We start from the raw sequence: 14,055 nt of genomic DNA on the forward strand, positions 1-14,055 counted from the left end.
GAGCCCGGACCGAGGCCGAGGCCTGCGGGCGGTGAGGCACTTCGCGGTGGGGGAGCTGGTGTTCGCCTGTCCTGCCTACTCCTACGTGCTGACGGTGAATGAGAGGGGGGCTCACTGCGAGCACTGCTTCACCAGGTAACCTGCTCCTCAGCTCCGTGAACCTCCAGGAGCAGCGCCTTTAAACACTGACGGGTTCAAAGGTCAGCTTGACTCAGCTGCTCAGTTCGCAGGAAGCTGCAGCAGCCGCCAATAAATGGGTCAGTGAGGMAGCTCACCTGGTTCCTGCTGCAGTCATGCAGGTAGCAGAGGCAGATTTACTTACCTGGGCTGCCATGAGCAACAGAGTAGTGGGCTAGTGGTGATGTGTAACCACACCACCTTTTAAAACAGAAAGGAAGATTCATTTAGAAACTTAATCATCCTTGTTTACCGSAACATCTGGTGCATCATGTAGCATTTTTTTTATAGTTAGCTTAATGGAAGCAGCAGTAGTTTTTCACTTGGTCACATGTGTCCCACGCAGGCTGCCATTGCGCCACCAAAAGGTTATGRGGCTAAATATAGCTGTCCATGTGTCCCAGGACAGGAAAAGGCCACGGCGCATGGTTCGGTTAATGACCGGGTTGGATGCAAGCACATATATTAAATTATTGGGCTGCAACTACCAAATATTCTGACGATTAACCGATTAATCTGTTAGAAAAATTGGCACATTTTGTAGTTTGTTTGCACTACAGGATGCAAACAAACAAAAATTCAATTCCCTTGTTTTAAAAATAAACATTTAAAAAAATAATAACAGCATTCCTGTAGTGAACATGAACCAGGTGAAGCTAAAACAATCGCACTGGCGGAGTTTTGTGTAGAACACTTTTAGAGACAAATTTGTTTTTGCATTTAATGTAAAATATATCAATATTTTGTATTGTCGGGTTCATGAAATCATACTGTTTTTCTTTTGCAGGAGAGAAGATCTTTTCAAATGCGGTAAATGTAAGCAGGCSTACTACTGCAATGTTGACTGTCAGGTAAGAGGAGCCTTTTCTCCCTTCTTTCCTCTTTTGGAAATGTTTGATTTCTGCTTCCCTTTTYCTAAATGAATCAGAGGAACTAAGAGATTTTCAGATTCGATTTGAAATTGTGTGAAGCTCTTGCAGATTTAAGCTATTTTATATGCCGGCTTATTTATTCCTGGAAATAAATGGAGCCAAAGTCTTTTTACTGTTTCATCTTTGATGACAGAGGATCGTTTCTGGACCACATATCATGCCAACAGCAGAGAGGATTTCCATTTTTACATAAAAAAATATTTTTGCAGGGTCTTTGAAGATCCTSATTTAATTCTTCAATTTAATTAAAGAAGTTAGCAAATTAGCARGTTTTTGCTGAAGCCATTTTGTTATCTTGTTCTTATCCACAAATAGTTAATAAAAAGTGTCTAATGAGTTTTTGTTATGTTGTTGGTTAARACTTGCTGTAGCATAATGTTAGTTGGTTAGAGTTATAAATATGAAACAGAATGCTAGTTTTTTTTTTAATTCACACAAATCTTAAATTAAATAATAAAAATATTTGTTGCTTATTTATTTCCCTGTTAGGTCCATTTACTGGTCTCCTTATTTATGATTGGAGTCCTTTGTGCTTCTTGTCTGCTCAGAGAGGCGACTGGCCCATGCATAAGCTGGAGTGTGTCGCCATGTGTGCATATGGGGAGAACTGGTGTCCATCAGAGACGGTCAGACTGGTGGCCAGAATCATCATGAAACAGGTAAACGTCCCCAGATGTAGGAGAAGGTTTCAGTGTGAAGCTTATGAGCCATCGCAATCTATAGTCTGAATTGTTTTAATTCARTGTACATATTGAAACCATAATAAAAGAGGGTAGACRTGTGTTGTATTTAGTGGACCTCTTTTTAAATGCTAATTGTCCGATTTAGATTGGCTTATACTTGAAATATCTTTTACGCGTTATGGCTCTAAAATAGTTTTATTTGAACAGTTTTGCAAAGTAAAAACCTAAACTCTACAACTCAGAAAGTGAACTCTGCATAGAAACCRTCTTTTATGATCAATCTGTAGTTTTCAGCAAAGCTTTGTCAGTAATAAGTTATCTAGAAAACCAGTTTACATCTTAAAATGTGAGTCCTGATTAAAGCTTTCTGTATGTCTTTTGCATATTTATGTGCTGTGACTAAACTGTCCTCCTGTGTCTGAACTRTTAAGAGAGTCACGACGGATCGGACCCCTTCAGAACGGCTGCTCCTGCTCAAAGAGTTCGAAGCACGTGAGTCATCATCCGAGTCTGTGAATTAAAGCACGAGCRTTTGGTTAAATATTCCTGCACTTTTAGTTACACGGTGTGTTAATTTGCTCATCTGTGTGTGATCTCGCTGTAGTTTTAGCAGAGTCTATTAATATTCTCCGCTGTAGCCTCCAGTCCTGATTCTGTCTCTTTCACTCAGTATGACTGCAGAGCTGAGGGACTTAAATCCCAAGTTACAGGGTGCTGTAATTTTGTTCTCTCTCTGTGTTCCCGTTAACTGCTGCCACTTTTTTTTTTTTCAGCGAGGCACTTTCTCAGGTATCGTACCGGGACTGACTTGCACACAAACCGCTGCTTCACCACAGGATCGTCAGCACCAACATTTCTCTGAACTCAAAGCAAACGTATGAGCAGCTGCTGCCTGCACTGCTTCATGCTGGTGTTGGTTCCTGATGTTGATGCACATGAATCAATACTGGGGAAGCAAGTTATCTATTAATAAGATAATTTATTGGTCCCCCATAGGAKAAATTGGTCTTGGAAGTAGGGGCAAGGCTGCAGTACAACAAAAAATCTAAACAATAGTTCAAAAAGACAATAGTAACAAGTAACATCAATACAAAAAAATGCAACAAAAAGTTAATCTAAAGTTGATTCATCTTAACAATCGACTAGCCATTTTCTTAAAAACCTCCTGTATCAAAATGGCCGACCATCTTTCTCAATATAAAAGCATACAATTTTCAGAATATGCTCAATGAATATAAAAAACATTACATTTGATCATTATTTTGTATCAGCTGTATTTAATACTGAGCGAATAAAGAGAAAGTTATGCTTTTCTCWCTTTATTAAATCTAGACATGTTTATAAAATATAGCTAAACAGGAACTTCACAGGTTGCTGCACACCAAAAGTAAAAGATAAAAATAATAAAATATGTGAAACGCTTAACTACACATGAACAAAGCGAGTTCATACAGTAATACTGTCGATGCTTGCTGTTAAACTAATRTTAAAACTTAGCTAAATGAAGAGCTTTAACTCAAAATCCACCGTGATTATTGGCATCGTTGTCCTCATCATATTAAAATGCTTAGTGCTCCGTTTTTCTCTCGTTACATTATCGCCTTCGCAACACATGAATAATTGTCGCGTCATGACGTTCGGCTGAATGATCGATGTTGATGTGAAACTTGTAAACTACGGTAGATGTCAAAACATAACCGCCTGAAGTCAATTTTGAGGTTCCCCACACGACACTCTGTTTCGACGGTTACATTTTGCCTTTTGGTCTTAACCGCCATTTTTATTTCGTATTGGCTAACCTGTGGCGCCCTCTTCTGGATGGCGACCAAACTGCAACACTGTTAGTTACTCGATTGGAACGCATTTTAATTTAATTAGCCGTTAATTGTTTACATCCCTAATCAGTATGGTTTTACAGTGAAGAGTGTTTGAAACTTCTGTCTAAAATCGCGTCTCTAATCTCCTCTTCTTTATATACTGTGTTCTGTTGCGGTGTTCAATACTTTTTACCGCTGCTGTCTCTCCTTTGATTTCCTGTTTTTTGCCTCTTACAGATCTGGATAAGATGGACAGTGAGAAGGAGGAGTTAAACCAGGCTGACATTGCGGCTTTGCACCATTTCTACTCCAAACACATCAGTGACCTCCCTGACGACCAGGCTCTGACTGAGCTCTTTGCACAGGTAAAATCTGAGAACGTTTTGATCAGAAACATTAACAAAATAAACAAAATGAAGCTGATGGTTACATYGGCCACTCTTTTATGGGCCTTGAACAGCATCTGTATTGATTATAAAATAAATATTTGACCAAAAGTTCTATTGATAAATATACTAAGTGATGTACTTTACGGAAGGATTTGTAACTTTTTCACATTTTTCCACAAACTTTTAACATATTTTACTGAAATGAAGTGCATCTAAATCACCACTTTTGACCCTGAAATACCTAAATAAAATATGGTGCAGCTATTTAAAGGAAAGGTTATGAAACCCCTGCTCTAGTAAATTTCTTATGCTTTCACAGAACAGCAGCTGGATTTATGCTCAGATGATATTACACACATRAGGACACTTTTACTAATTTGGATTGCTGTTCTGTAGAACRGAGATCTGCAGCTCTTAACCCATAGAAATGAAAAGAATAATGCTTCTTGCAATGTTTCTAAATAAAAATAGTAATAAAAATGTTTTCTGGATTTTTCTTGATGTAATTACGGTTTAAAATCTACAACAGAATAACAGTAATGGTGCATAAATATTTTAATAAAYGCGGTTCTTTAATTGAACCATAAACCAAACAAAACTGGCATTTTAAAAATCAATGAGCTCTTTGTTTTTAATGGGTCTTGTTGCTTTTGTGGCTCCAGACAAATGTTTCTAAAAAGAAACGAGGCCAAAAACCTCTCTGGGTTTTAAATGTTTTTATTTTGTGGCATCATAGTTAAGGGTCTGAATACAGTGAACAACTCATTTATAAGAGTATTTACTAAAAAGTGCTTACACTATGTGCCAATTTGTGTTTTCCTTAAGTTAAAGTTTGTGATTGTAACTTGACAAWGTTTGTTTTTTTTAGTGTTGGATGTTATCATTCAAATTATAACTGACCTCTGTTCCTCCAGTTTTACCAGATAAATGGTGAACCAATGGGAAATGGAAGTGTTTTTATTTATATTGGTGAACAGCAGGAGTGGAGCATGTTGGTGCCTGCAGGACATCAAATCGCTGGCTGACTGGATCCGGTCTGCAGCTCTTATCTCTTTAATTTGATCCGTCTGGCGGAGCCGTGGCCTCTTTGCTTTCACACTGCACTAATGGAAACAAGCTCTTTAGCCTCTTATCTCAAGGCTACATTTAATCTGTGCTGCAGGACGTCCTCCATCCTATCGGATGTTTCACAGCACTTTAGTCTGCAACGTTTGCTTTGTCATCATATATCTGAACTCTGGTTTCTTTRTTGTTGTTTTTTTGTCTGTTTCCAGGTAAACTGTAATGGGTTCACCATAGAGGACGAAGAGCTCTCCCATCTAGGATCAGCTGTTTTTCCTGAGTAAATACTTTACAAATCATCACAAAAACTGTTAAATACTCTCTGTGTAACCAGGGCTGCAACTAATTACTGTTTTTGTAATTCATCCATCCATTTTATTCCGCTTATCCAGGGTCGGGTTTTTGTAATTGATTATTGTATTGATTATTCTGACAATTAATTGGGAAACGAAATTGCCACATTTTGCCAATTTTCTTTTTAATAAAATTTTTTTATTTAACCACCTGAATATTTTTATACACTATTAACAACACTTAAAAATGTAAATAACAAGTCATTCATTTCCCCTTATAAATCAGAAAATAAAAATTTTATTACCTATAAGACAATAACCTAGCATTTATACTTTAACATCAACATGTGAAAAGCTTAGGCTTTTCTTCTTGACTTAAACTCAGTACAGTGTAGGACTGACCTGGTGATCATCTTTTGGGTTAACCAATTAATAATTGGATTAAAAAAGACACTTAAAACATTTTTTTTTACAGAATTTGAACCAGGTGAAGCCAAAACTGCCACTTAAGAAACTCTGGGTTGAACATATGTTCATCTTAAATACAAAATGTTTACATTTTTTGTACAGTTTTGGCTAAATTATTGCTCTGAGTGTGTTGTTCTTTCAGCAGTTTACCTTTTTTGAATTTTCATACTCCAGTTGATGATTAGTCGGTTGGCGATTTTGTCAAGAATCAATTAATGACGATAATTAATCATGATTAATCTGATTAATCGTTTCAGCCCTACACATAACCTTCTTCTCTTCTGTTATGCAGGTATTTTTCCATCTTTATCTCCTTTTAAGATGTAATTAATTGAAATGATGCCTTCTCCTTCCAGTGTAGCGCTGATGAACCACAGCTGTAGTCCAAATGTTATTGTGACCTATAAAGGCACAGTGGCTGAGGTCAGAGCCGTTCAAGAGATAAACCCAGGGGAAGAGGTAAAAGACAAAGCTTCTGTTTTTGCCAAAATTTAAATAAAAAATGTTCTCTTTATTCTTAATTGATTTCTTTTTTGCAGATCTTTGACAGTTACATAGACCTGCTGTATCCAACAGAGGACCGGAGAGAGAGGCTGTTAGATTCCTACTTCTTCATGTGCCAGTGCACCGAGTGCACCAGCAGGTCAAAGGTGATCGCTGCTGAAGTCCTCAAACTCTTTTTATCTAATGAGGATAGAACAGTGTAGTTAAGGGGTATGCATAAGATTGACATATCATGTTATAAACATAATATTTTGATAGATTGATTGGATTGGATTTATYGYCACTGTACAGTRAACTGTATAATKAAACTAGTAGTACAGCTTCTTAGGGCATTTATAAACAAACAGTCTAAACAGGTAAGACTGGTGTGATCTGGGAAAAAAGAAAAAAATACATAACATCTGTCATAAACATGAAGGAGTCTTCATGAATAATGACACCTTAATGCAAAGTTGAATTAAAAGTGTCAAGGCAGCATTATTTGGTAAATGTGAGGGATCTACACAGACCAAATGGTTTCCAAAAATAGYCTTAATTTATTACAAAATGGTCAAAAATGGTGCTAAAATGATGATTTGAGCCCAAAGCAGAGGTCAACACAACAGACTGCAAGTGGAGCACAAACTGACCCAATGAACAAAACATGAGTGGAACTTAAACAGAGGATGATCAAACCACTGCTGGCAACACAAAGTAATTAAATAAACACACAGAAGCTTAACTAGCAAACAAAAACTGGTCAGAACTATACTCTGTCTTTTTTAAATTAAACAAATGGTATTAGAACTGAACTGACTATAAAAAAAACAGTAAAGAAATAGTCAAATTAAACTAAAGTAATAACSAAAGTTTCCTCCTCCCTGCAAACAAATGGTACAACCTGCTGAGTTGGTTTGCCAGCCTTCTGTGTAGCACTGYCAAAATATAGCAAACTGATAGATAAAGTTAACTTAAGAGTCAGGCTGTTGAAAATAATTTTAATTAAAAAATGAAAGTAGAATCACTAGTTAATCTGTAAACTAATTTTAAGGATGAACAGAAAAACAATTACCATTCAATGTAAATTATGACACTTTTATGCAAAGTTGCATTAAAACTTGCACTAAAAGTCTGTTAAAAGTCAACTTTCCATTAAAAGTGTCATTATGACACTTTGTAACAATGTTCATGACACCTGGTGTCATGTCTTGTTTATGAGTCTTATGAAAATCCCTTCAAATACAGTGTTCCCAAATGAATTGTTTTGCTCATCACATGAAATTTCTCACATTTAAATTGCATAAAATGTTAAAGTAGATGCTTTTGTAAGGCACTGTATTAAAAGCAACAGAAATACAAGCATACCAGTGTTTTCTGTGTTGTAGTTTCCATCTGGAAACCTTACGATTATTTACTGCTTTTCTCGTCGTGCAGGATAAAGCAAAAATGGAGATCAGGAAGCTGAGCTCTCCGCCAGAACCAAAGGAAATCCAGTCTATGGTCCATTATGCCAAAAATGTCATTGAAGAGTTCAGAAGAGCCAAGCACTACAAAAATATCCTGTTCTCATTAGAGCTTTCCCTGTGTAATCTCTCCTGTCTCGTGTCTCTGTGCCTCCTGCTGTTTGTCGTTTCTCCTTGACTCTSTTGCACATCCCGGCGAGCTGCTGGAGATGTGTGAGCTCAGCCTGGAGAAGATGGGAGCTATTTTTGCAGACACCAACGTCTACATGCTGCACATGATGTATCAGGCCATGGGCGTGTGTCTCTACATGCAGGACTGGGACGGCGCCATGAGCTACGGGGAGAAAATCGTTCAGCCGTACAGGTAAACCGATGTGATGCGTCCCAAACCAGAAGGTCCATTCAGAGGTTTGAGGAGACGTTTGAGAGCAGAGTGGGTTTTTGATCCAAATGACACTTGGTAGTCTTTATGAAACCATTTGCTTCAACAGTTACATTAAACAAGCTCTTTTGTTTTCCATGCTCAACTCATCTGACCTCAGTGATTTAAAACCCAGCATTTCCTTTTATTTAAATTAAAATATATATTAAAAATTCACATTTAGGAGGTTTCTATCCTTCCATTTGGGTCTCAATTGTTTCTAAAAACAATAAAACCTGCTTTATAAAAACTGTCCAATAAGGCAATAAGTTAATGGGKTTTTTTTTGGTGTCTGGAATTTCCACTGCGCCGTTACCTAGCAACCCCAGCCAGGCCCAGCCCGTCACCTAGCAACCGAAGCAAAACTCCAGCATGTTTGGCGCTTACCATTCTATTTGCTGCTTTATATTAAATGTTCTCTTTTTATTCATGTTCAGCCTGCCTGACCTCTGTGGTTTTTAAACCCAGAGTTTCCATTTGTTACTGTTGAAGGCAGCTGTGTTTTTAATTACTGAAGCACCAAAACCAAASCAAACCGTTTGTCTCAGTAACTYCATCCTCTTCTTKGGTTGATGCGTTGCCATTTTCTCCGCAGTGTTCACTACCCGACCTACTCTCTCAATGTGGCGTCCATGTACCTGAAGCTGGGCCGTCTCTACTTGGGACTTGAAAAGAAATCTCAAGGTGTCAAAGCTTTGAAAAAGGTAATTTTTGAATTTATTCGTGTCATTTTTGCCTCAGGAAATAAAATTTTAAAGTTTGTAAGTTTATTTTAAAAGTAAATAACATGGCTTCTTTGGCAGAGTTGCCAGCAGGAAACRTCTTCTCTCTATAAACAGATTGTAGAGAAACCTTGATTTGCAATGTTGTGTCTGAGGAAACCAAATTAAAGATATTTGTTTTATTTTCAAACATTCCCTGTACCASTCTATTCAAAACACTGATGTCAAGCACAGTGTAGCACTGAGTAAATGTTTCAAGATTAAAAAATCACTTAAAGGGGCATTATGTATTTTCCAGGCACCAGTTGTTATAAAAATGTTTAAATCAAACATAACTTTGAAAAAAAAATTGACTTTGCAGTTAGATGCCTTGAAATTAGGCCTCTGTCTCTTTAAGAAGCTCCTCTTTCCGAGATTCAACCTTCAGCAAATTATAACAATGATCCTCCATTATCCCGTTTAAAACTGTTCTCAAGAGCTTTGGATTATTTTTGACTTTATTGTCGTACAGCTTCTTGTCTTACTACGACTGCATTATTGTTTTATGACTTTATTCTCATAATTAAAATATCGTAGCCCGGCCCTGCTACTCTGCTGTAGAGTTCACCTGAATTCAACGTCCAAATAAATATAAACTGTAAAAAACAAACAAGTTGGCGGCTCTAAACTATGGAAACCCAAGGAGTTTATTGGTGGAAACAAAATCCAGATTTACCAAAAATATAATCCTAAAACAACAAAAATGTGATTAATCCATAAAATCAGTTTATTGAYTGGATGCCTTATGAGTGTCTGTGTCAATCATKTCTGTATTTCTCCTCAGGCGTTGGCCATCATGGAGGTGGCTCATGGGAAAGACCACCATTATGTAGCAGAGGTCAAACGGGAAATCCTGGACCAGAAATAAACCAGGAGAAAGAGAAAMTTAAACTGGGACCTCCTTAAAAAGCAACAAAACACACATCTCCAAAGCATGGCATGCATCCTTTTCCTCTGTTTTTGCACCTTTTTTATTTTCCTGCCTCACTTTATGCACATGCGTTCTGACTGGATTATGTTTTTTTACCTGTCCCCGATTTCTTCACATACTGGACTTYAACTAGGTTTGCTTTTTGGAATTAATTWAAAAAMMCCTGAAGTATTTTGTTTTTCACCGTCAAACTGAACTCATCGTCCTGCCTTTTGAAGCTGCCTTCTGAAGAAAGTCAAGCTTTCGCCTGGTGGCTTCCACCTTCGTCCTGCTTTTCCACTCAGTGTTTTGTGGATTCGTCTCCAGACTGTTTGTGTTTCTGCAGCATTTCGAGCTGCATGTGTCCTTCCAGATTAGTCACTGGGTCACAGCCTGTCTGTTTACCACCACAGCACAGTTTATGGTCGCACTCAGTGAAACTGTGATTTAACACTAAGACTGGCCATGCATCAAACACTCTGTAGCAACAGAGAGGTCTCGCAGCGCGTTGTGGTTTGTTGAAGGGAAGTGTTGCATGCTTGACTTATTATGCATTTGTTTATGTTTCTGTTTGTTTTGTTTTTTTCAGATGAAGTGATCAGTTCTTATCTTGGCTGCTCTCTCTTTTCAAAAAAAGAAGAGAATGAGAAAAATATCACATCAAAGTTGAAAACAACAATGTATATTTTTTTATTTACTGCTAAAAAAGGGTCGCATATACATTATTACAGTAAAGTATTTGGTAAATTTTTTTGTCATTCTGTGTTTTAGCTGGTTAGTCGGACAATCTGCTCGAGTAGCAACCCTGCAGTCAGCTGCATTTCAGACGTCCAGTTTGCAGCGAAGTAGCAAAAATGCGATGCTGTTGCTGCTTTAGTTTCTACATTATCAGTGTTTGTGCTTTTCACAACGGGAAATATTTCCAAATAGATTTTTTTTTCTTTATTACAAATAAATTAGCAGAGTGGAGGTTTTATTCAGCCAGCTGACYGGCAGTCGACTGATCGTGTGACCTTCACAGATCAGTAACCGACCCAAAGCGAAACACTCGGGCCTGGGAAAGAGCACCGGACTGAGATTTGACCAAATGTTCTGAGAGTTTCTGCCAAGGATCCGGCCGAAACCGGAGCCTCTGGTTCTGTCGTAACAGCAGGAACTCTGTACTTTGTTTTTTTTTGGGTTTTTTTTATGTTTCTTTAAAAGCAAATTCTCCTCAGTCTGGGTTTGACGTTAACATGCACTAAGAACGTTGCATATCTACATTCTATAAGAAATATTTCTTTATGTAATTTTGAGAAATGTTCCTGCTTCATGTTTCTCAGTGCTTACTGTCTTTTTTGAAGTATAAATTTGATRATTTTTGCTTAATTTGCACCATCAGAAAAATCCAAACAGTTCAACTTGTGAAAAACCGTTTCAGCAGAAATTATTAAATACTAGTAAGACAAATCTATATTATAATTTTCAGGCGGCTACAAACCCTCACTCTAAAGTGTGAGGCAGGTGCCGCTTGTAAAATTATCTTTTTTGTAGACTTAACACTGCAAAAATAAAAACAATCTCACCAAGTATTTTTGGTCCAGTTTGTAGTGAAAATATCTCGGTACTCTTGAAATGGGACAAAACTAACTCATAAGTAGCTCATCAGCTATTTTTTGTTTTGAGTAAATAATTCCTTAGTATTAGTTTTTAAAAAACTACAAGTTTTCCTGGGATATTATTTCACTTGTAACATGAAATATCTTGGTGAAATTAGTTAAACTTGTACGTTTTAGTCAATATTTAGGAATCGCTGATTTAAAAYAAACCATMTCTTGCTGAAAAYTTAATTATGAGTTAGTTTTGTCTTATTTCAAGTGTACTAAGACATTAACACCTGAAACTAGACCAAAAGTACTTAGTAACATTTTTTGATTTTGCAGTATAAATCTAAAACCACCAAGAAATACTTCTTTCCCTTTTTTGATGTTTTAGCTCTTAATTTGTCAGGCAACGAAAGCTTTGCAGCAAAGATCACCTGGGCCTTATCTAAGGGTTTTCCTTGCACTCGTGTTTTGTATTCTCAATGTGACTAAATGATGTCAAACTTAAACATGGTTTATCCAGAAGTGGACAGTTTCGCTGTCAGTGGATTGTCATCAGAAACCAGTAGCTTCTCCTGTTTACTGTTCAGTGAACTCAATGCACCACATCAATGTGGCCTACAGACTGACGTAACCTTGTGATGAGTTTTCTGTGGTTGTATTTGTAGCATCTCCTGCTTATGTGACTGTCAACTCTATTAAAAACGATGCATCTGCAAGGTGCCTGCCTTATAGCTGTAATGTGACAAGCACCATTTCAGCAGCTCAGTACAGCCCACATAATCATGTTTGTATATTTCTGCAAGAGAAGATGCAGAGGCTTTGCATAAGCCAAACACTGTTTGGACCGTCTGTCCAAACGTAAGCGCAGCATTTAGTAAGACATTTTTTCCCTTTGCTGTTCAAACGAATCTGTTGTTTTTTAATTCTTTGTAATCCTTTCTGCATGTTTCTGTAATGAATTACCAAGCATGAATGTTATTCTGTTGGAATGCAAAAAAGATGTAAGTCTATGATTTTTCATTATGTTTTAAATGAAAACTAATAAATGATGATTAAACTATCCGCACTCTATCGATTCAGATTTTGTAACTGAAAATGTTTTGAATCGGAGTTCAAAGCACTTTTATTTTTCTTCCATGTTTTTTTTTAAATTTTTTATTTTACTTTTTCTCTAAATTATGCTGTTCAATGCCCCATAGCAGAAAAAGTGAAACATTCTGCTTTAAAATTATTGCTTGTGAAAGGTTTTTTGTTTTTTTTATTTTTTAGAAAAAAAAAGACGTAGTATAATACTGGTTGATTATGATGAGATGCTAATCAGCTGCTTCTAGTTGTAAAAACACCTTGTTTTCAAGGTTACACATGATAACTGCAAAAAAAAAMMAAMAAAAAAAAAACATTCAAAACCAGAGGGTAAAACTCTCCAAACAAAAATATGAACAAAAGTCTACAAACAAAGCAAATCAGAACTAACGTAACAACGCCAACATGCTGTCACCATGACCGGTGYAATTCCGGAATCATCCATATGTAAACATCCATAATGTAAGCATCCATATGATCAACCTGTTGCTAATATATTTCTCACTTTTGAGGATATTCTAATTTATYGAGATTAATTTTGAGTTTGCCTGGGTCATGATACCAAGCTGCTGTATTTCTGTTAATACAGATGGGACGTTTCTGTCTGTAGTGTGTATTGACATGCTGACACCACAAGGGACACTGTGGAAAGAGTAACAAGTAAGCCAATCAGGTGCGGTATATGCGTCGTGACGTCAGTTTGACTGGACCAATAGATGTGTAGCTAAGGGAACGAACGCTTCCTCAACTACAGTTTGAATTTTCTAAAGTCGAGCAAGAAGCGTCGCGCCCAAAGTAAGTGTAGACAAGCTTATACTTTATATCTTCATATGTTAAAMATAATCTCTGAAGGTATTTTGAAAATATGAGTCGGTATTTRTTAGAGTTGCCAATCTTCAAGCTGTGGATCGGTCAAGATCTAAGTTTAAGTTAGGTTTTATATTTTCGTTGAAACAATTCAACACGATCAACCTAACGATAAACTACAATGGAAACTAGCTGAACGTTTTTAATGCTTTTCTTTACGATTAGCGGTGTTTTCACTCATGTTTCAGATGTGTGCTTGTTGGCTCAGAATCATACAAAAATATTTTTTATTYATGTTTGTAGTTTTCATTTATTTATGTGTGCACTGACGTCGATTAATGATGCTAATTYTGCTAGCTTATTACCGACCTCATTGCAGAACAAACAGACGTACCGATTACACATTACGTATCTATAGGTTGTGAGCATATAATTTAAACAAAAAGATATATTTTTYATCTTTTTCTATCGTTGTTTTATTGAAACATAATCCGTTTTAATAACCTTTTCCACAAATTCTGCATGCTGTGATACGATCAAAACAAAAACATTTGATTTAAAATAAGTTATTAACCCATACAAACTCAGACTCATTTTTTGCTTAAAATATTGCAGTATTCATATATATTTTCAAAGAAAAATGTTTTTAATATCACACTATCTGGGGTCTCTGTTTGCAGTGAACCCAAAGGGAAAAGTTGTTTATTTATTGAAGAGATC

The 14,055-nt window shown here is 36.7% G+C and overlaps 2 protein-coding genes across 2 annotated transcripts in view; both read left to right on the plus strand.

Moving 5' to 3' along the window:
- Positions 1 to 12,507, plus strand: part of smyd2a (SET and MYND domain containing 2a) — an 18,809-nt gene extending 6,302 nt beyond the window's left edge. Inside the window, exons 2-13 of the mRNA XM_008405848.1 lie at positions 4 to 135; positions 965 to 1,028; positions 1,658 to 1,768; positions 2,224 to 2,284; positions 3,847 to 3,974; positions 5,273 to 5,340; positions 6,178 to 6,280; positions 6,361 to 6,471; positions 7,739 to 7,859; positions 7,957 to 8,131; positions 8,784 to 8,892; positions 9,734 to 12,507. Coding sequence (XP_008404070.1) covers positions 4 to 135; positions 965 to 1,028; positions 1,658 to 1,768; positions 2,224 to 2,284; positions 3,847 to 3,974; positions 5,273 to 5,340; positions 6,178 to 6,280; positions 6,361 to 6,471; positions 7,739 to 7,859; positions 7,957 to 8,131; positions 8,784 to 8,892; positions 9,734 to 9,817 — 1,267 coding nt within the window. The 3' untranslated portion in view covers positions 9,818 to 12,507. The remainder of the gene's footprint in view (positions 1 to 3; positions 136 to 964; positions 1,029 to 1,657; positions 1,769 to 2,223; positions 2,285 to 3,846; positions 3,975 to 5,272; positions 5,341 to 6,177; positions 6,281 to 6,360; positions 6,472 to 7,738; positions 7,860 to 7,956; positions 8,132 to 8,783; positions 8,893 to 9,733) is intronic.
- A 721-nt stretch (positions 12,508 to 13,228) lies between these two features.
- The window catches only part of cenpf (centromere protein F), a 16,648-nt gene continuing 15,821 nt past the window's right edge, over positions 13,229 to 14,055 (plus strand). Inside the window, exon 1 of the mRNA XM_017303873.1 lies at positions 13,229 to 13,323. The gene's annotated coding sequence lies outside the window, so the exon portion shown is untranslated. The remainder of the gene's footprint in view (positions 13,324 to 14,055) is intronic.

Source organism: Poecilia reticulata, linkage group LG3 (assembly GCF_000633615.1).
Source record: "Poecilia reticulata strain Guanapo linkage group LG3, Guppy_female_1.0+MT, whole genome shotgun sequence".
Taxonomy (NCBI): Eukaryota; Metazoa; Chordata; class Actinopteri; order Cyprinodontiformes; family Poeciliidae; genus Poecilia; species Poecilia reticulata.